This window comes from Prunus avium, chromosome 1 (genome assembly GCF_965620075.1).
Source record: "Prunus avium chromosome 1, drPruAviu1.hap1.1, whole genome shotgun sequence".
NCBI classification, from domain to species: Eukaryota; Viridiplantae; Streptophyta; class Magnoliopsida; order Rosales; family Rosaceae; genus Prunus; species Prunus avium.
In genome coordinates, this window is record NC_142284.1 from 48,104,290 (window position 1) to 48,126,131 (window position 21,842).

The 21,842-nt window shown below is 39.8% G+C and overlaps 5 protein-coding genes and 1 pseudogene across 9 annotated transcripts; 2 read left to right on the top strand and 4 right to left on the bottom strand.

Moving 5' to 3' along the window:
- The first annotated feature begins 254 nt into the window (after window positions 1-254).
- LOC110762633 (putative E3 ubiquitin-protein ligase ARI8 pseudogene) lies at window positions 255-2,724 on the top strand (annotated as a pseudogene).
- Window positions 2,725-3,137: 413 nt separating this feature from the next.
- Window positions 3,138-5,115, bottom strand: LOC110762634 (uncharacterized). The gene is made up of 5 exons (XM_021965295.2): window positions 4,550-5,115; window positions 4,241-4,318; window positions 4,022-4,121; window positions 3,775-3,908; window positions 3,138-3,655 (listed from the first exon to the last, which is right to left on the bottom strand). The coding sequence occupies exons 1-5, from the start codon at window positions 4,901-4,903 to the stop codon at window positions 3,416-3,418; spliced, it is 906 nt and encodes a 301-aa protein (XP_021820987.1). The 5' UTR covers window positions 4,904-5,115; the 3' UTR covers window positions 3,138-3,415.
- Window positions 5,116-5,742: 627 nt separating this feature from the next.
- LOC110762635 (cytochrome C oxidase assembly factor) lies at window positions 5,743-8,086 on the bottom strand. 5 transcript variants are annotated; one of them, XR_015833153.1, is made up of 5 exons: window positions 7,864-8,085; window positions 7,672-7,723; window positions 7,305-7,545; window positions 6,815-6,903; window positions 6,411-6,698 (listed from the first exon to the last, which is right to left on the bottom strand). XR_015833153.1 is itself a non-coding variant. In XM_088247656.1 (4 exons), exon 3 carries the CDS (start codon window positions 7,527-7,529, stop codon window positions 7,314-7,316), a length of 216 nt encoding a protein of 71 aa, XP_088103782.1. In that variant the 5' UTR covers window positions 7,530-7,545; window positions 7,672-7,723; window positions 7,864-8,086; the 3' UTR covers window positions 5,743-5,761; window positions 7,305-7,313. The 5 variants fall into 5 exon arrangements, 4 of the variants coding, with proteins under 4 accessions (XP_088103782.1, XP_088103780.1, XP_088103781.1 ...); XM_088247656.1 differs by lacking the exons at window positions 6,411-6,698; window positions 6,815-6,903 and adding an exon at window positions 5,743-5,761 and having other exon boundaries at window positions 7,864-8,086; XM_088247654.1 differs by lacking the exons at window positions 6,411-6,698; window positions 6,815-6,903 and adding an exon at window positions 5,766-6,157 and having other exon boundaries at window positions 7,864-8,083.
- Window positions 8,087-8,438: 352 nt separating this feature from the next.
- On the bottom strand, window positions 8,439-10,641 carry LOC110762558 (tRNA-processing ribonuclease BN). The gene is made up of 5 exons (XM_021965205.2): window positions 10,487-10,641; window positions 10,305-10,371; window positions 9,788-10,159; window positions 8,859-9,199; window positions 8,439-8,774 (listed from the first exon to the last, which is right to left on the bottom strand). The coding sequence occupies exons 1-5, from the start codon at window positions 10,565-10,567 to the stop codon at window positions 8,556-8,558; spliced, it is 1,080 nt and encodes a 359-aa protein (XP_021820897.1). The 5' UTR covers window positions 10,568-10,641; the 3' UTR covers window positions 8,439-8,555.
- Window positions 10,642-13,133: 2,492 nt separating this feature from the next.
- AOS (allene oxide synthase) lies at window positions 13,134-15,018 on the top strand. Its single transcript, XM_021965255.2, has one exon. The coding sequence runs from the start codon at window positions 13,244-13,246 to the stop codon at window positions 14,810-14,812; it is 1,569 nt and encodes a 522-aa protein (XP_021820947.1). The 5' UTR covers window positions 13,134-13,243; the 3' UTR covers window positions 14,813-15,018.
- Window positions 15,019-15,991: 973 nt separating this feature from the next.
- LOC110762586 (wall-associated receptor kinase-like 14) lies at window positions 15,992-20,480 on the bottom strand. Its single transcript, XM_021965230.2, has 3 exons — window positions 19,273-20,480; window positions 17,778-17,855; window positions 15,992-17,489 (listed from the first exon to the last, which is right to left on the bottom strand). Exons 1-3 carry the CDS (start codon window positions 20,033-20,035, stop codon window positions 16,207-16,209), a joined length of 2,124 nt encoding a protein of 707 aa, XP_021820922.1. The 5' UTR covers window positions 20,036-20,480; the 3' UTR covers window positions 15,992-16,206.
- Between the last annotated feature and the right edge of the window lie 1,362 nt (window positions 20,481-21,842).

Here is a 21,842-nt window from a genome sequence, read left to right on the forward strand (position 1 = left end):
CCCTCATTATAGAATTTCGCATTTAAGATGATTCACCACAGGAATGTGGATGGCATCCTGGGCCTGGACCAAAAGGGAATGGTAGTTGAATTAAATGATACTTGAGTATCTTGTTAAAACACAATTATTAATTTATTACCATAATTTAGTATCTGGTTGAAATGATGTAAAGAATCAAAACTATTCTTAAAATGGCACTGAAGTTGCAGCGGTGTCAGGCCTGAAATAATATCAGACAAATACAACTGCAAGCCACAACAACGAAAGAGCTGAGGAAGAAGAAAAAGCCCCAAAAAGACTTATTATAAAAAAACTAGTTTCGTGCAGGAAAGAAAACCCCAAAAAGAAAAAAGATATCCATTTTCATATGCTTTGCGGACTAACCAACTTTTGCAAAAGTGAGTCTTTGTATGTTATCAGGTCAATGAGCAAGTTAATAGAACCAAACCTCTTTAAGTCTTTCGTCCATGGAGACTTGCTTTTCTTCCAGTTGTTGGCGTCATCTCCACGCACCCAGAAGTCCAGAAAACCCTAGTCCTGCACAGACATTTCCGGGAGGGTTTGAGCAAGCCAATGATGCCAAACATGGAATCTAATCACCATTTGAATAGGTTTTTGAGAGAAGATCAAAAGCCCTTGCAACATCTTCCGTACACAGTCTTGAAAGAAGCAGATATCAGTCAACGCCAGCTTCATGACATTACAGAGGTTTGCTCCACACTGTCTGTGTCAAGAGCCGCCGCGATCATCTTGCTACGCCACTGTAATTGGAATGTCAGCAAGCTGTTCGACAACTGGTTTGATGAGGAGGACGAGGTTCGAATCACGGTGGGTTTGTTTAAGAACCCACCTGTTGATCAATTCTCTACTGATGGTTCATTTACTTGTGAAATTTGCTTTGAAACGTTTCCTGGTGGCGATGATTTTGATGATCAAAGAATTAGCTCCACCTTTTGTGATCATTTCTATTGTAGAGCATGCTGGGTTGGTTATATTAGCAAATCAATTGCCAACGATGGCCTGGGATGCTTGTCTCTGAAATGTCCTCATCCATGTTGTGGTGCTGCTGTTGGTGAAGACATGATCTTTGTGTTGGCAGCAGAGAGTGCTGACAAGGACAAGTATTTGAGGTACCTGCTGAGGTCTTATGTGGAAGACAGTTACAGGAAGAGGAAGATAAAGTGGTGCCCTGCTCCTGGTTGTGACCATGCTGTGGATTTTGTGGATTATGTTGGTGGCAGTGGAGGAGCTTGTGATGTTTCTTGCCTCTGCTCATATAAATTTTGTTGGAATTGTAACGAGGAAGCTCACAGTCCGGTGAAATGCGATACTGTGGCAAAGTGGATATTGAAGCACAAGGATGAGTCTGAAAATACGAATTGGATTCTTGTAAACACCAAGCCTTGTCCAGAGTGCAGGCGACCCATTGAGAAAAACCAAGGATGTAGCCATATGAGGTGCAGGGCTCCTTGTAAGTTTGAATTTTGCTGGATATGCGTCGGACCGTGGGGCGGTAGCCATTCTTGTAACTCTTACCTGCAGGGGGTGAAGAATGAGAGTGATAAAAGGAAAAAGGTGGCGAAGTTGAATTTAGACAGATACATTCATTATTATGAGCGTTGGGTAGCCAACCATGAGTCTAGGCGAAAAGCTCTTGTAGATTTTCAGCTTGTGCAAGATGTTCATTTAAAGAAGCTCGATCGGAAATACAGGCAAACTAATCCGATTCTCAGTTTCATAACAGAGGCCTGGCTGAAGATAATCGAATGCCGGCGGGTGTTGAAATGGAGCTATGCATATGGGTACTATATCCCTAAGCATGAGCATGGTAAGAGGCAGTTTTTTGAGTACTTGCAAGGTGAGGCAGAGTCTGGCTTGGAAAAGCTCCATCATTGTGCAGAAGTGGAACTAGAAGAGCATATCAATGCCGATAAACCTATTGAAGATTTCATCGAATTTCGAACAAAGCTAGTCCAACTGACTGTTTTGATTGAAAATTACTTCAAGAACTTGGTGAGAGCGATGGAGAATGACCTTCCGGAGATAAGCTCTTGTGGGGATTATTGGTCTTGTTATATCTGTACCTATGTCAATGAGGGTTCTGCCACCATGTGTGTGATGTGTTCTTCACAGTCGCCAGTGCATGGCGAGGTCTAATCCAAGAAGAGGAACTTTTGAGCAAAATTGGTTATTTTGTAAGGTACGTGGGATATATAGTTTCTTGAAAAGAGAAGCCTCTTGTATCTTATGCATGAAACAGAATTTCTGAGGGAACAGAAAAGCTTCTTGAAAAGACAAACACTTGTTGCTACCATCATTCGTTCTTGTTCTTTTAACTGCCATCCACATTTCTATTCGAGCACTTGCAAGGCCACGCGGAGTTCAGCCTGGATAGGCTTCACACACGTGCAGAAAACGACCTGCGGCAGTTTGTCTCGGCTGATGCCCCATTGGAAAATTCCATGACTTCCGTTTAGAGCGTTGGAAAATGGCCTTTCAGAGATAAGCCCTTATGTTATGTGTGAGATGCGTTCAGACTCTTCGTGTGCCCGATGAGTTCTAATCAAAGAAGAGGGAACTTGTAGTTGGTACAAATTTAAAGCTCTTGTTGGCTATAATCTGTTCTGTTTCCGTGGGATTTTATTTTAGCGTCCAATCTAAATTATGTCACTAGAATCAGTGAAGCACTACATTGATGAAATGCCATAAATTTGATTACAAGCATATATATGCAAAAAATTGTTAACAAAGTAGATACAAGCCCAGGTTTAACAAAGTATATGAAGTGACATAACCATATGAAAATCAACCTCAACGAAGATGAAAAAATGAAGATTTACATTGCACACCAATGACCATGGATGTTAATGTAGAAATGTAAAGCATCGTAGGTGAAACGAGCGAGGAAATCCCGCCTTATAAACTCGAATGTGAGTTCCATTTTCTTTTCTGGGCAGATATTGCTCTCCAAAAATGAAACAGGAGGTGCACTCTGTTCTCCAAGTTTAGCTCGTAACGTTGTTCTCTTTTCAGTTTCTGTAAATCTCAATTTTTTTCTGAGCTATCAAAGTACGTAGGCTAGTCCGATATTTATATATGTAAAGAATCAAAGTAGAATTGATCCGAACAAGGGAAGATTGACAAATGAATACTTGTATATATAACCATCAACCTTATACTTTGATCGTGGTTGGATTACAACATGTATAGTATAGAGAGGGATTTAAGGCATTCTTCCCTTTGAGTGAAGTATATAATAATCTGACTTGACTATGCTACGTAGGTATTGGTATTAAATAGGTATATACTACAAAAAGAATGGGTTATAAATGAATTTAATATAAACCAACTGGACTGTATGTTGACTGTTGTGATGAACTTTTGAGCATTAATTTTGACGAGTTAGTTGTATGATCTATGTTCCATGTTGTACACCAGCAACAGCCCCGGAGGTGGTGGAGAGTCTGGCGAGGATGAAGATACCAGCAGAGGAAAGAAGCACAGCTCCAGCAAAGCAAGCGAGATCCAGTGGAGTAACCAGAGGTATGCTCTTGAACTTGTCCAACAATCCCACTTGAAGTATCATCACCACTGCATGCCCTATTTTCGACTTTGCTTGCGAAACCGATTTCATGTCAACCCATGCTGGAGGTGCCTGGAAATTATAATTCAGACATGAATTAGAAATTAAAGTATTCTAAAACTCCATAATCTAAAATACGAATATTATTTAGAAGATATTTATGTAATTTGTAAAAAGGGAGTGAAAGGTACCTTCATATAGAAGAGACCAAACAAGTTTGACTCTGAAAACCGCGGTCCTTTTTCTTTCACGGCCTTTGATCCCACGAACATGGCGTACAACCCAACCCCGAAAATAAGCATGGCGGTTCCTACCAGGAACATGTCTGTAGAAAGAATGAAAAAACATGAATTATTAGTTTTTGGGTAGGTTAGGGTAGGGTATATACAGAGAGCTGAGAGAGAGCTGAGAGAGAGCTGAGAGAGCGAGAGTAGTTACCAATGGCTTCAATAAGTAGATGCACCATATGTCCTTGATCTGTCTTGTGTGACAAGGCATGGAAATACTGGAAATATGACTCTAGAACAATAAAGCAACCCTGCATTTAGTCTAGAAATTAGAAAGAAAGTAGATACAAATAATTGGTTTTGTTCTAATAATTATTAATTTACACTACCAAAGATGGTGAATTAGGTAGGAGGAAAAAGAAAATGTTACCTCTACAAAGCACAAAACTGAGCCAAGTAAGGATCCCGCAACTGCAAGTAATGTAAAGAATCGACAGTCTATTATACCCTGCACAAATGAAGTAATATTTTTATTAGAACTTAACTCATTCAACTTAAACTTAATCAGACATGCTTAATTCTGTTTCAAACACCGACTTACTACATAATATTAATAAACAACTTTTGACAAATTAAGAAGAACATGCATGTAAGTTAGAGAATCTAAAAGCTAAAACTAGCATTCAAATTTTCAAAAAAAGAAAGTATTAATTGGGCTGAAATTAACATGCCTACTCACCCTTTCAATGAACATCTGGACCTGCTGTCTCGAAGGTTTTGGCTTGAGGACCGTTCTCAAAAGAATGAGCAAAGCACGGTTAGTCTTTGTAAGCAGGGAAACCAATTCTGCGAGCCTTCCCCGATTCACTTGTGGCTTCAAAGTGATGCTCGTTGTGTCTGAAGTGGCCATTGAGGCCTTGACAACCACCATTTGCTTTCTCTCATGATTATCATTCTTCCCACCAAGTCTCTTCTCTCCGCTTAAGCTTCCGGCCTTGCTCGAACACCGCAGCGTCTTCGGCGGCAAAGAAGAAGAAGAAGAAGAATGAAAAGTCATAGGCTTAAACGTGCGTAATAGTCTAGTGGCTGCCATTGGTCCCTTTGACGATACCAATTAACTTACTGGTTGGGTTTGGTGGGTTTATATATAAGTTTGCAGTGTGGTGCGGTGTGGTGTGGTGTGGTGTGGTCTGGGAAAAATAGAAAATTCGCAGCATCTTAGCTGTGGTTTGTCCTGGTATGGCTGAGCTTCTCGCTTTTTCCCTTTTGCTTCGAGAGGTTGGCTTTGAAGTTTGAACTATTCCCAACAATTGGACGAACCAAAACCAAAACCAAATCAAAGCCTGATGACTCTTGCCCTCACGTGGTCTGCGTGTGGGCTCCACCCCCAACCCCCCCCCCAATTGAGAGTACCGAACACGTGGCAATCATGTGTTTCGTGGTATATTTCTCTTGCTTGGGAATTACGAAGGAGGATTTCCTCCCTCGACGGCTTGGAATTTTGGAACTTTGGAAACAAAGTCAGAGATTTCTGATGTTTTCATTTGCTCGTGGTTTTGATCTTACGAAGCTTAGATTTGGGCTTTGATATTTGGGCTTTTGGGTTTCTTTCGACAAGGAAGGAAGAATGGTCGGCGCATCGTGCGTGCAAAACGACGAACTAGGATGTCGTATATAGTCGCTGTTGTTGTACCTACGCAAAGGCAAAGCAACGGAGAGAAAGATCTTGCATACGTATGCACAACAAAGCAGCATATATGCCTAGAGCTAGAGAGAGACACCAAACCAACGACCAAGAGATGGGTTGCGTAGCAAGACTCTGCACCTCATGAAACCGGCCACGAAATTGCCTTCCTTCTTCTTCTATCTCGTGCCTCCTATGTCATGCCTCATTTTATTGGCTTACAGATCATAACTAGAACAAAAATTCCCAATAACTATAGCTTAAATCCTGCTTAAGACCAAAATCAATCATTTAGTAATGAACTGATTGTTTTTTCCTCAAATTAATTGTTCACAACTAATGAAAATTCAATTCCTCTTACATGATCTCCAAACATTACCTCACAAACTCATCTACAAAGACTACATATAGCAGAAACTAGAGATGTATACAAATCAACTTCAATGCAGCTCTCTTTACTCCACAATGCATTCGTAACAGTCTAAACACAAAAAGGAAAGAGAGAAGAACGGAGGGGGGGAGGGGGGCATCATAAACAAGCAATCAACCATGCATAACCCCCCAAGGACCCCATGAATGAGACAAGAACCCATCCACATCCTAGCCATGGTCCCTGCTCTAACACACCACCATTGGTCAATATATTCAAAGCCCACAAGAAGCCTGAAACAAGTTAACAATCTGGTTATGCACCCCTTGTGAAGCATTGAACTTGAACAAGAACTATAACCCATGGTTTTGAGCTAGGCACTTTTTTATGCACCCATAAGAGAAGAAAAGTACTTCTTGCAATAACTCTAATTTTGAAAAAGATGATTAACAGGATTTACATCATCCTTGGTCAAACTAAATGATAACCAATACCCACTATTCTCTTGCTATAAGGGCAGGAAACCAAACAAACAAAGAAACTCAGTCACCAAAGTTCAGGTCCAAGCTTATTCAAATCCAATCACACAGAATCTCAAACATTACTGCCCAACATTCTCAAATAGGCACTTGAGACTTGAAACAAAAAAAAGTATACACGAAAAAAATTGATAACTTCAATTATAACGACACACAAACTGTCCTACTTCTACATAAATGTGGCTCAAAAAGTGCTTGAATTGAAAGCTCATCGTAGAGAATGCCTCCGTACATGGTCTTGATTCATCATCATTGCTACATTCTATTTCACAACATACTTCAAAAACAAATCAATCTGTACAAAAATTGGAAAATATTAAAAGAGAAAACTCAATCCAATTTCTCCCCACAAGGGAACAAGACATGCAAGCAATACAGCTAGCAGAATTATAGGACTTAAACTACAATAACCTGTGCACAGACATCGAACAGGGGCTAGATTATGGAATGATGGCTTGACCAACTAAGTGTGCTTGGCCAAGGTTTGCATAATGTGCTTTCTGTAGAAAGAATATGAGTAAAGACAGATGACTAGAAGAATACGTTCAGGATATCTAGAAATTTCAAAGTTATTTCTAACATAACAGCACAAACAAATTAGAAAATGGCTTTGCCAACAGTGCAACATTGAAAGTACAAGTAGAACATGAAGATGAGCACATACACCAAACATGCATTTGATTAAACTATAGATACCATCTACTACAATTTGTGGCCTTTATTAATTAGTTGTCTTCACATTCAGCAAGATTTTGCAGGTTACTACAAAGAAACTATTAATATTGAGGAAAAGGAATCAGTCGTAAGTACAAAAAATAAGGCTACAATTGAACTAACAATTTTGTAAACACAATCTTCAATTCAAGTACAAAACTTTGCTTCGCGATTTGGTAAACATTACCACGGTTCCTCAATAGCCTTTGTTCCCCCGAATCCTAGCTCTCATGTCAACCTGGCCTCTCTTGCAGTTGAAATATGTTTCCCTCAGACCAATGCATTCACTTGATATTGATGGACTCTTCTCCCCAGCGCATTCTCTGTACGATCGCTTCTCAACCTTAACGCAATCGCACTCACTAAGACACTTGACCAACTCCATTGCTAAGCCCTTGCAAGACTTTGCCATTTGGCCCTTGCCTCCCCTGAAAATGACAGAAAGCTACTTAACAAACAAGGCATTGAAATTGATCTACACACAAAAATTGCACCAAGCCCATCTAAACCCGCAACGAAGCAAATCGAACCCATAAAGAATCTCTCCAACTGACCTCTTTGGATGACGGCTCAGAAGCTTCAAGTTTAAACTTTTTTCCTCTGAACCTGGTTAGATTAAAGAAGTTTTATATTATTTTGATATTAGTTGCTTTATGCAGATTAAAAGCTCTAGGGAACAACCCAGAAGTTGTATGCTTGAGATTTTCTGCCCTAAGTGAAAACGAATGAGGGAAAGGTCGGTTTACCTCCAATAACGTACAGCTCGTCTAGATCAACGTAAAGTTCTACTTTCTCCTTTTCAGCTTATGCACGGTCTCGAATCGTCGGATAAGAGAGAACGAGAAAGAGGTGCAGAGCAGACTGCAGAGGAAACCACAACACCAGAAGAAAGTTGGGGAAGAAGAGAGAAAAATGGGAGTCTCTGTTCTTGCTGGCGGTTGGTTAGGCCCAAAGGAATCTCACTAACCACAGCCCAAGTGAGCTATGGGCCTGGGGAACCTCAACAATCCTATAGCCCAACACAAAGTTAAAGCTTTATTAAACCTATTTATTTATATTTTTCATCATTAAAAGATAGAAAACGGAAAATTAAAACATAGCAATAAAAAAAAGTCATATTTTTAATGTCGTTTCTGAAGCAATGATCTGTTTGTTTTGTTGTGTCTCTAATTCACTCTTGTAATTTACTCTAATATACTATTGTAATTTAAATCATCTAAGAACCTTTTTATTCTCCATAAAAGATGGATGTCATATCTTTGTATGTTGATGAACTCATTCACGGAAGAGGAACATCAAATCAGCGTGCAAATCAACCACATTAGTCAAGCGAATATCCTAATTAGAGTGGATAGAAGATTATCAAAATTAAGATTAAACAGATCTTGGACAAACAAGAAACCAGAACTAGAATATACAGCATCATCCCATACAAACATCAGTATTTCTCGGCAACAGGTCTGGAAGGAAAAAGCCTCAAAAGAAATGCCATCAGGGACCAAAGGCACACCACGCCGACGACTTGGAAGGTCACTATCATAGAAAATAGGGCACCGCTTCTTTCTAGCAGTTCCGGGGATGCAGGCATACCCTTCATCGCATACATCAACTTCTCAATAAAGTAAGCAGCTTTTGTCAACTGGTATAGTCTATAAACCTGCACACAGACTCAAAATATTTCAAACCCTTGAATTCAGCTTTGAAACAAAGAACATTCATGTATCTAAAGAACAATGTCTACCTCAAAAATAATGGGAACTAGAGGCCAACAAGATGACCCTTGCTTTTCAAGACCCGTCTCAAATGCAAGTTGAGCAACACAGCCAACTAGAAAGGGAACCACAGAAACCAAGGCCGGCAAGCCAAGCAATGGCCAGGTTACATAAACAGCAAATAGAGGGGCAATGACCTTGAAGCCCGTTGTAAAGAAAGCGGATGTCAAGTATCCTCTTAGGCCAGTAATGAGACCCCACCTCTTTGTACTGAACTGCAGATACGGCCTCTGTACTCGGTCAGTTACAAGCAGAAATATTGCAAGGCCCACGTAAAACGCAGCCTCATAAGATAATGAAGTCACGATTTCTGCATTGCAAGCAAAGTGATTAGCGGTGTGTTTTATCTTGTGATTTAAATGTAGACATATGAAAGCAGGCACATACACTCCTTTACAGATAAAACTATCAATAAATCAAGAGATTTAAGTACTAGACATACAAGAAAAGGCACATTACTTCTGTGCACAAACAAGTAGATACTTCACCAAACAGTAGTTTTCCACAAACTTCAATTTGAACTGCATAAAGTTCTCATTCGCAATAAACATCAATAGATACATAATTAGCAGAGACAGGCTCTTTGCTAGAATTTGGAAGGAAGAATATACTTATCCGATTATTTTAAATCAATTCATTCACAAAATAGGACGTTGACTATAAGTCATAGAAAACAAACCATACAAGACCATCTTCAGTGAGCAATGATAAACATTATTGATTTAGCTTCTGAAACAAAAAACAGGTTGTGATATGGTGCAGGCACGGTAAACCAACTTATACTATTGTCTAACCTAGTCATGCATTTCACTTATCAAGCACTAATTAACCACACAAAGGAGTGAAAATGCAAAGCTAATTAAATTAAACCAAAAAAAAAAAAAGGTTCAATAAATACCTATGATAATCTCGTCCTTCAAGAAAGCCTCGATTGCATTACCAATAAAGAATTGTGGAAGAAGCAACGATGAAATTAAAGCAGCAGGGGCAAAAAACCAAAGGAACGAGCCCTTCTCTTCATCGAAAGGGGCTGAAACCAACTTCCCTTCCTCTACCAACTGGTGTGTCAACCCATGGAATGAAATTGAACCCGATTTACCACGAAAAGGCTCCACCCCATCAACTCTTCTAAAAGGAACATTAGAGTTTTCCCCTCCTGAGAATTCCAGCTTTGCATCAGTAGAATTCGAAGCACACTTAATAGCTCCTCTGTTCAAGCTCTGTATTGAAGACTCCTTCACAAAACTTTTCAATCCTGGCATCAAATAGGCTGAAACATTTCTTCCAGTTAAAACATAGAAGCAAAACTATATCCTCCAAACATAAATTAAAACCCTGTTTTGGTAGCGAAGAAAAAGGAAAAATAAAATTTTCTGAGCCGAATAAATGGAGATTAAGGTGAAGGTTAAACGTACATTTGGAAGCAATTCCATTATGTTTACGGAGTCTTTGATCCCTCAGCCAAGCATGGCTTGCTAAAACCTTAGGAATTTACCAAAACAGAAACTGGTGATTACTTGACAAGAAAAGCTAATGCGAGTAAGATTGAAACATAGATTTTCATTTCGAAATGAATATGATGCAGAAATTTGCTTACAAGTTGATGAGGGACTATGCGGTGACTGGATAAACCGAAATTCGAGTTGGGAAACCCACGACAAACTGATTGCAGCTCCATTTTTGGGAATTTAGGGTTTAAGCAGAGACTCCCTTGGCTTTTCTTCTTGTTTTAATCAGCTTAAACCCTACTTGTCTCCCAGTCGAACAGGCACGTACGCTGCAGCTTAGCCCAACAATCACCTAGCGGATCAGAAATTTTTGCAAGGTAGCCCAATATTGTTGGGCTGTATGGAACAATTTTACAAGGTAGACCAATAAAAACCTAAAGGCCCATAACTTTACACAAACTTTGAATTCCATAAAACCCAAAAGCCGAAACAATCCCCAAACCAATGAAAATAAGGAAATTTGCACAAATATCACCTGAACTTTTAGGCATGTGCGTTAATATCACCTAAACTTTTAATTTTTATTTTTAACCACTTGAATTTTGTAAAGTGTTGCAATCTACCATTTATGTCTAACTCTGTTAAAGTTTCTGTTAAGTTTAATGGCATTTCCATCAACTCACTATAACTAAATATAATTATAAAAAATATAATTTAAAAAAATAAAAAAGAAAGTTAACCTAATTGCACCACACCTTCTGTACCCTTTTCCAATGCCAATTCTCCCCCTTACCCTCATGGGGAGCTAAAGATTCAAAACTCATTTTTATCTTTTTATACAAAATTTAAGAAAAAAATCATAAACTCATCCATTATTTAGACCACCTGTGATATATACCATTTCTATTATATTTAAGACCTGTTTGGGAGTGCTTCTGGAAAGGCCAAAAGCGCTTTCCGATAACTAAAAGCGCTTCTGACTGCGTTTGGTAGAAAATTTTAGAAACGCTTCTGGGTCATAGAAGCGCTTCCTGGAGAAGCACCTGCTATGTGCTTGTTCATGAAGCACTCCCAAGTGCTTTTCCATGAATCACTTTAATTTTTTATGAAAATTCAAGATTTTTATAATAAAAGCGCTTATGAGCAGAAGTACTTCCTAGAGAAGCAGTCCCAAACGAGCCTTTAATTTAGGCTCTAATTTTGATTTAGATGCATAGGCATAGCATGCTCATTCATGGCTAGGTCGGCGAGTGTAATTAGGTTAACTTTTTATTTTTTGGAAGGTGCTTTGTAATCATGTTAACATTTTTTTAGTTTTTTATTATGTTTTTTATAATTAATTTAAGTTGTACTAAATTAATAAAAATGCCCTTAAATTTAACGGAAACTTTAACATAGTTAGACATAAGTGGTGAATTGCAACACTTTACAAAGTTCAGGTAGTTAAAAATACAAATTAAAATCTCATATAGTATTATAGCATATGCCTAAAAGTTCAGGTGGCATTTATGTAAATTTTCCATAAAAATATATGGAATTGGGTGTTGTTACGGTTTTTTTTTACAAAATAATATTCTAAATTATTTTAATGTACACGGACAGAGATTTAATTCACTTAGATACAAGAAGACGTATACAATACATTAGACAACTGACCTACGTGCTCACATATAAGAAAGGTGTTGTTACAATTTATCCTTGACTCAAAATTCTTTATATAATAAATAAATTGAAAACTCATCAAAGAGTTTTTAGGCACGTTTTGCCAAAACATTTAATAGTATACGGCGGAGAAAGCTCCACCTGGTATGTCTGTCGTATCATGCAAAGCTCAAAAGATACACAGTAGTGGCACTTCCCCCACCGGCCATACTGGTCCGGGTAAATAAAAGGGTCGTTGTACAGTTGCTACTTATCTAGGTCCAATCGGAGGAAGGAAGTCACGTGAGATGCGCATGCATTTCGGCCGGCGGTGAGAACCGTACCTCAGGGTCAGGTGGTCGGAAGGGAAAAAGGTTCAAGGCTTTGACGCTTAGCCGTCTTTGACTTTTGAACAGAAAATTACATACCCATGACTTTATCATGGTAATGAGCTTCATTCAAACTCCGTCCACTGTCTGGCCTTGACGACGACTAAAAAGTGTTAGACCCACGCGCTCCTCTCAAAAAAAAGTCCCAAGGTGCAGCACAAAATTTCAAACACGCGCCACTTTGAAACGAGTGGAGAGCGTCGTAAAAAAGACAAACTCAAGTATAACATTAGACTATTCTTGTAAACGGGGATCCGTATTCCATGCAAGTTGTTTCCCTTTGCCATACCCCATGCAAGTTTTCCCTTTTACAAACTGCAAGACAATTAGTAACAAAATAACTGCGCAAATGAATACACGATACGAAAGAGTAATTATTAAAAATGTTTAGAACAAACAAAATATAACTATTCATAAACTTTACATGCGTTAACGATTTAGAGTTTTTACGTACATGACGTGAAATAACTTATGCATTCCTCGAAAATAAGATATATGTAAAGATGTAATAGATGAAGAATATTGTGGTCACTTACCGCCTGTAAGTTTTAGTCCAAAACGCTGCTATTTATATTAAATGATGGATCATGAGACATTCTGTATTCTAATAAGTTCGAACGTGGGACTCGCCATGCCGCACCAAACCAAGTATAACATAGACAATTTAATGCACACAATTCACGATCCCTATACTATTGAAGCTACACAAGTTTTGGGCTTCATGTACCCCACCGTCTTCCCACTCACCTTCCCACTATAAATAAGGCTGCTACCCACCAATCTCCATAACATTTTCACCAACAATTTCCCACTCTACATCTCTTTCTATCTCCAACAATAACAACTTTTATCAAACCCGAAAGTCATTGATACCCAATGGCTTCGTCTTCTTCTTTGGGTTTCCCTTCTCTGCAACTACAGTTCCAATCCCCAAGAAAGTCCTCCTCCTCCACGCGTCGCTTTTTAGTCCGTCCGATCTCTGCCTCCGTGTCCGAGATAACACCTTCCTCTGTTTCAGCACAGCCCCCGGAGCCAACCAACCTCCCCGTCAAGAAAATCCCCGGAGACTATGGCCTTCCCTTCGTGGGCCCCATCAAGGATCGCCTCGACTATTTCTACAACCAGGGCAGAAACGAGTTCTTCAAGTCCCGCGTCCAGAAGCACCAGTCAACGGTGTTCAGAGTCAACATGCCGCCGGGTCCCTTCATTTCTAAAAACCCCCAAGTCGTCGTTCTGCTCGACGGCAAGAGCTTCCCGGTGCTCTTCGACGTTTCGAAAGTCGAAAAGAAAGACCTCTTCACCGGCACTTACATGCCTTCCCTAGAGCTCACGGGAGGTTACAGAATCCTCTCCTACCTCGACCCGTCGGAGCCCAAACACGACAAGCTCAAGCGCGTCATCTTCTACCTCCTCAAGTCGAGTCGCGACTCCGTCCTACCTGAGTTCCACTCCAGCTACACGGAGCTTTTCGAAACTCTGGAAAGCAAGCTCGCCGACAAGGGCAAAGCCAACTTCGTCGAAGCCAACGATCAAGCGGCGTTTAACTTCTTGGCCCGATCGCTGTACCGGGCCAACCCGGCTGATACCCCACTTGGGCTCGACGGACCCAAGCTGGTGTCGAAATGGGTCCTTTTCAATTTGGGCCCTCTGTTGATGCTCGGCCTTCCCAAGTTCATCGAAGACCCCCTGCTCCACACTTTCCGACTTCCACCATTTCTGATCAAGAAAGACTACCAGAGGCTCTACGATTTCTTCTACCAGTCGTCCGGTCACGTGCTTGATGAGGCGGAGCGGTTGGGAGTCTCGAGAGACGAAGCGTGCCACAATCTGTTATTCGCCACGTGCTTCAATTCATTCGGAGGGATGAAGATCCTCTTCCCCAACATGCTGAAGTGGATCGGCCGCGCCGGCGTTAAGCTCCACACCCAATTGGCCGAGGAGATCCGATCCGTCGTCAGATCCAACGGTGGAAAAATCACGATGGGCGGTATGGAGCAAATGCCTTTGATGAAATCCGTCGTGTACGAAGCGTTTAGGATCGAGCCCCCCGTGCCGTTGCAGTACGGGAAGGCCAAGACGGACCTCGTGATCGAGAGTCACGAAGCGGCATTTAAGGTTAAGGAAGGGGAGATGTTGTTCGGGTTTCAACCGTTTGCAACAAAAGATTCAAAGATTTTCGAGAGAGCGGAGGAGTTTGTAGCGGATCGGTTTGTCGGTGAGGATGGTGAGAAGCTGTTGAAGCACGTGTTGTGGTCGAACGGCCCGGAGACCGAGAGTCCGACGGTCGGGAACAAACAGTGCGCCGGAAAAGACTTCGTGGTGTTGGCGTCGAGGCTTTTGGTGGTGGAGTTTTTTCTCCGGTATGACTCGTTTGAGATTGAAGTAGGGTCTTCGCCGTTGGGGGCTGCCATTACTGTGACGTCACTGAAAAGAGCAAGCTTCTGAGTTTTTCTCTTTTTTCTAATGTTTTATTTTTGGGAACTTGTAGATTTTTATTATTATTTACTTTTTAATATATTGGGGGGTTTTGTTTGTTTAGTAGTGGATTAGTGGGATATTCGACTGGTCCACATCACATGTGAGCAATTGGAACATTATATTTTTAGCCAAGGATAAATATAAATATTCAAGTTACATGTGGGAATTAATAATTGTGATTGTTTCACTTAAATCTTCTGAATCACATGCTATCCAACAATCAACAATGGCAATGTGCGTGTTCCCCAAGATATATGTTTCTTCGTTTCTTTTTAAATGAATTGAATTGATTGGCTAAGTTAGCTGTTGTTTCATTATTTTGTATTCGAGGTCATTCGAGTTTCTGTATTCGAATATTTCCTTTCAGTATGGCTTTGTGTAGGTGATCAAATTCTCCCCTCTTAATATCTTGTGTTAAAAACAGAAGATTGAGGTTGAAGGGTTTTTTGGGGAATGTTTTTAGCTAAAAAGCTGAATAGCCAAGGTTTTTAATCATAGAAATAAAAAGGATGTCGCTCCAAAAGCTGATTTGCTCTTAAATTACTACCACACATAATCCCACAACGTTTTCATATAAAATATGCACGTGGTAAAGTGAGATGCATTATTATGAAATTGACCTCCGTGAAACCAATCGCAGGTTTGGTTGACTTTTCGACAACAGTAGCCAAATTGCATTGTTATTATGTTTACCCAAGCTAATGTTGTTAATTACTTATTTCATTGAGCACATGTCCATGAAATTAGGCTCCTGAATGTAATTTCTTTCTCTTAACACGTTTTTCTATGGTCATGATAAAATCAGTATTTAAATACCAATAGGCAGTTCTTAAATATGCGTGTGTGCAAGAACGACGACATTCGTTTCGGGTTGAATTGTGCACAATGCACATGCCAGTAAAAGTAAGCCACCTTGCCCTAGATAGATTAAGGTACAGTGCGGACTAAGGTAAGCAGAAATTTTGGGCAACTGGTGTTTCAAATTCTTGACCAGAAACAAAAAAAATGAAGTATCAAACAAGCCTGGAGAAAGATCTTTATAATAATGCATCAAAAACTACTGTGTGATCTGATCAGAGTTTCCTCTGGTCAACACCATCACCAAGCCGCCTACAACTTTCTAGTCTGTGTAATTTTAACTACGAATTACAAAACAAAAAATAGGTACATATATGAAAAGTTGAAAAACAAAGATTTTTTCCTCTACAAGCTTATGCTTATTATCAGTACATAATGAACGACGATGAGGAAGGGAAAATTGAATTCCCCTGCTGTGATGCAAAACTACTTTTATGGTATTAACATAATGACATGAAGCTAGGCACCCAATAAGAAGAAAAAAAATCTAATCACCTTCAGTGTCACTGAATTGCATTACTTAGCAAGCTGTTTGATGAAGGTGAGCTCTGATCACTTAACCATGAATCCTGATGAACAGAAACTGGTGAATTATCCTTCTTCAACTTTTCTGTTGAGTTTAAGCTGCCAGCAGCTCCACTCTGCAGCAAAATGACACTTCGCTCTGATTGGGACTTGCTAATGTTCAGAGGTTTCTCGCTTACGCTAGACGAAGAACAGCAAGAGGATCCCTCTGATGAAGCAGTGTACGTGTTATCTTCTGATGAAGATGGCCATCTGCTTAGCTTGATTAGCTCTAATTCAGCTGTTACTTCCATCATTGAAGGTCTCATGTCTCTGTGAAATGCTAGACATCTGAATGCCAATTCACCTACTTTATGAACCGAAGAAAGGGTCCAAGCATCCATATGGGGCTCGAGAAAAGGGTCTATGATCTCATTTAAACACCCTCTTCCAATCCTGTCATTGGCTAGAGCAGCCAAGTTCACTTCATTATGGGGACGATTAAAGTCCACTGCTTTCAACCCTGTTATAATCTCAACAAGAACTACACCAAAGCTATAGACGTCGCTTTTATCGGAAAGATGGAAGTTCTGATGGTACTGAGGATCAAGATAACCTGGCGTCCCCTGTGGAGCTGTTGAAATGTGGGACGATTCAGCCATGCCAAGCCTTGAAAGACCAAAATCTGCAAGTTTGGCTTTGAAGTTGCAATCTAAAAGAATGTTGCTTGACTTGATATCTCTATGATATATTGGAGGTTTGACAGCAGAGTGCAGGTGAGCAATTGCTTGGGCGGTTTGAGTGGCGATGGTGAGGCGTATCGGCCAAGAAAGTCCGTCACCTCTCTCTCTTTGTAGATGTTGACATAATGTTCCATTGGCCATGAATTCATACACAAGAATCTGTTCACCACGTTCTATGGAACAACCCAACAAGCGGACTAAATTTTGGTGCCTTACAGATGAAATGAGTCTGATCTCATTCATGACTTGGTCAATGCTGTCATTACCTCTATGCTTAATTCTTTTTATGGCAACCCATTCATCATGGAGTTTTCCTGCATAAACAGTTCCGTAGGCTCCCGTCCCCAGCCTTTGTTTCTCTGAGAAGCCATTTGTGGCTTTCTCAATTTCTTTGTAGGGATAGAAGGGAATGTTGCAGTTGCCTGTAGCTTCAGATAGAAGGCGTTTTGTGCAGTGTCTTGCTTTCAGTTTGGATTGGCGTCGAATAAAACAGCATATTAGAGCCAGACTGATCATCAAGGAAGCTCCAACAAAAACGGCTGTGAAAGGAGATTCCAGATTAGGAAGAGAAGAGATATACATTGTAATACAAATTCATGTTTTTTGCTTTTGTTCTTGAACTTTTACAGATTTGTATAAAAACTTAAAAAGACTGTCATTTCTAAGCTGTAAGCCTGTAACCCCATCAAACAGTAGTGTATCCAAAACTGAGTTCCATTATGATTAGATGTAGTTGTCAACAGCAGAACCAGAAGTGGTGGTGGGGAGAGAAGCAAGTAAGATGTGTTGTTTCACATTATTTAGTTAAAAGAGGAGTTAATAATTACCTCCAATCAAAACGATGAACCTGGTCTTTCCTCCACATTGCCCAGACAAGTATTTTGCAGGGTTGCACACCAGTGAGCCTGTTTACAGAGCACAAGTCATATGAGTTTTTGAATAAATATCTCTATAATTAAGCCTTACATTTGTAATATTACATTCACATAATCACAATTTATATAACATTATGCGTTGAGGTTACAATTAATCTGGCTTTGGATTGATTAATCCACAAGACAAAACACACACACAAAGTCTTGGCCTAAGATGTTAAGGAAGATAGTTTTGTTTGGTTAGAAGTTCCCATGATCTTATTCAGGATGTAATTCCGTTGTACTATTTGAGATCCCTCTTTGAAAAAAAAAAAAAAAAAAAAAACTTTTCTTATGGAGTATAAGTGCTGACCAATTGAGAGAAATTTCATTGATTGACTAATCAATAAGAGATCATATCTGGTTTAAATCAAACTACGTGCCGTCTAACTCGAGACAACCTACGTTTTCTTCAAGTTTGACAAAAATATATTTGACCTCAATCTTCCATGATTTGGTGACCACCATTTTAGAAAGTTGACAACCTCGACCTTTGTCAAACCAAAATGAAATTCATTGGTGTCTGTGACAAGGAAGGAGCAGCAGGTGTGTCTATATGGACTCTGGGATAGAGGCCTTCGTGGCCCAATGAGGATTTTATTTAATTTCATACTAATTAAGTTAATTGCATTTCTTAAACATATAGTTGAACAATTAAAATTGCATACGCAATGAATAAAATATGGTTAAAGTTCATCTAACTTGATTGCATTAGGTAAAACAACCCATCTTTGATGGAGGATTCTTATCCCTTTGTTTTCTTATAAAGAGACAAAAATTAAAAAAGAGAAAAAGGAAAAGCTCCTCCTTGATAAAAGAAAAACTTGACTGCTCGCTTTCTTCGGGCTCATTGATTGGATTAAGTTGACCTCCACAATGATGGACCGGCCCCACAACAACTTGAGTAGGCATGATGTTAAGGATCACAAGCGCAGTTTTTCTGGGCCCTACGTTCGGGCCCAGTTCGTTAAATGTTAATTTGGTGTGTTAATTAAAATCTTAACAATAACAACTTAATATTATGCATTCTAATATGGCTGCTAACTGCTAAGCAAAGAAATTATTGTCCAATCCAAAATAATACAGACAAAAGGGAAAACAAATTATTGTTTATGCTTGTCTTTAATACCAGTAAATTTTAGATGTGATGTTATCAATTCACTTATACTATAACACATTCACATTGATTAATAATAGCGAAAAAAATGTGAGGCAAAGAATACTAGGTGGGACCCTAAGCATGCATTGGATGGTTTCTCTTTTTTATTTGTATCCTTCTGGTTTGTTCTTGGTTGGCCATATCCACCATGATTGAGTTAAAAGAAAGAACACATTCTCAAATAAGGAAGAAGAAGAAGAATTAAGAGTTAATTAGGCTGTAATTAAAGAAGAAGTAATTGATAATTACCTTTCCAGCAACCGGAGCCAGCCACATATCCATCTCCAAGAAGCCCATTATTACACTTGCACGTAAATCCTTGGGTCCCATTGGGCGACACAACAGTGGTACAATTGGCGTTCTTATGACACCCGCAAGTTCCTTCAAGCCACCACCCCAACTCCACCACCTCAACCTCCAAAAACAGCGGTGGCGCCGCAGAGCTATTCAACAGCTGCGGCGGCGACGCCGATATCGACGACAACAAGAACTTGCAATCCCTGTGCTTGACGCTCTCAAAATCCAAAAACCGGACATCCTTTCCGGTCTCCGCGTAGCAGCTGAGACTGCTGTTGGAGCTGCAATTGGGCGGCGCGTCGAACCGGGCCTTGACCAGAATGTTGGGTATCTCACAGCTGCTCGAGGGTTGCCCGTCGGTACAGTTCTGTAGGAGGATGGCGTTTCTGGACGTTGGGGCGTATCTGGGGCCGTAGAGCTGGCTGAGGGTGTGCAAGGGACGATTGCATCGGCTCTGGAGGGTGACTCTTATGCTGTCTGGGGTTATGATTTGGATGGGGAATTCGCCGATGAAGATTCCGGTGTGTGGGGTGCACTTGAGGCGGATTTCGCAGCCGGGTGAGAATCCGAATGGGTATTGGATCGGGTCGGTCCCGACGCCTGGGCACGACCGGTTGCAGGGGGAGGGGGTTGATGCATGGGACGTGTTTGCGAGAAGTACTGAAAGAGCAAAGATGGATATAAAGGAAAGGGTAGGATTGTTTATGATTTTCATGGAAGTAGGTTTTGATGAAGGAAAGTTTTTCTATCGAGTGATCAAATTCATATCAGGAAAGTGTTAAAAATCAATGGGTTTCTTAATTTAGTGATGAGGAATTAATGCTTGAGCTTTGGTTCTTCGACGGCAAATGAACTGCTGGCTTTGGAATTGATTGAAATGGATATATTGGAGAGAGAGAGTCGGAGAGAGGGAGGGAGAAAGGGGAGTTTCTTGCTTACACACTAGAGTCTAGGACACGAATCTGCTGTGGCCTTCTCTTTCATTTCATATGGAAAATAAGAAAGAAATAGGCGTTACAAAATACTATTTATTTATCATATAAAAATGAGAAGAAAAAAAACACAATTCCTTTGAAGCTTGAATGATAGCTTGGTTTGGAGAGATGAGACAAAGGGGATTAGTAGTAGTAGTTATGATATTAATCTTGTATTGCGACGACCAAAATGAAAAGTTAAAAGTCACGTTAGCAGAGCTTTTTTACAAGTGGGGCATAAATTGCTTTTTATATCAGAGCTTTTTTATAACATAATGATGAAAATATTACAATATACAGAGATTTTTAGTTTCTGGATCACAAATATTTGTAATTTTTAAGGGGGGAAACGACTTTTTTCTTTTTAATAGTTATTTTTGGTTTGAAACTGATATTCCATAAACCCAACAAAGGAAAAGCCAAAGACCCAAATTCAGGGCAAATGACGATACAAACAAAGCAGAGCTCAAACCAAGAGAAGGGCAAGATTGACCCAAATTACGTATATCTTCCAAATATATATATAAGTATTATGAAGGTTTATTTTTATTTTTATGTACCTTTCAAATTTCCTTTAATATTACAGGTGTCTTTCCTTTTTTTTTTGGGTGAAAACCAAGGTATCCCCGCGCGATTGCGGGGACTAACCCTCGAGGTACTGTCGGGCGTAAAGCGGGGACCTCTCCCAACAAAGTCTGCTCTATTCGCAAGCGCCTGAGATCGAACCCAGGACCTCTTGTTTAAAGGATCCAAGCCCCTTCCACTTGGACCAACTCCTGTTGGTGTCTTTCCTTTTGACCATAGTGCCCAAGGGAGCATTCCTCTCTTGGATTGAGAAGAACTGACAAGTCAAAGCTTTTGAATTCACTTCCTGTCAAATTGGGCAAATCCTGAGAGCTTTGCTCCTTGAGCTTATTCAATTTTTATTTTTATTTTTAGGAAAATATTTGAGTAAGAACTCCTATTTTCCTGCTAATCACAGTTTGACATGTGTGTTGAGATTCTTCTTTCTTGTTTCTGATGAATCATTTTTGTATATGTATCAAACTTTCATTCGCAGGAAATATGAATGTCTCATTTTATGTAAGGCGGGAAGCAATATCCTTTTTATTATGGCTAGCTTAAAAAGAAAATGAAAAAAACATAAAGTCAATGGATTGAATTTGTGCATTTTTGTGTTCCTTGTTCTTGTTTTTTTTCTTCTTTTGTTGTTGACAATAAAATCTTTGGTTTCATGATAAGAGCAATGACGATGAATTTGAGGCACTGTAATTTGTAAGAGAGGGGTGGGTGTGGAGTGTGGACAGTGGAAGTGGAGCCGCCACCTTTGAAGTTTGATGATGAAAATTGAACAAACGTAACATATTTCCCGTGATCCTTTCTTTATTTATAGTTTTATGTCTATGAATGGATATTTAACTAATTTTCTATTCTTTCTTAGCATTACATCCTTCTCCCTCCCTGTGGCCTGTATGATATAATAACTTAACCCAATTTGCAAATATTACACGCTATCGCATCCTTTATTTATACTGCACACGCATTTTG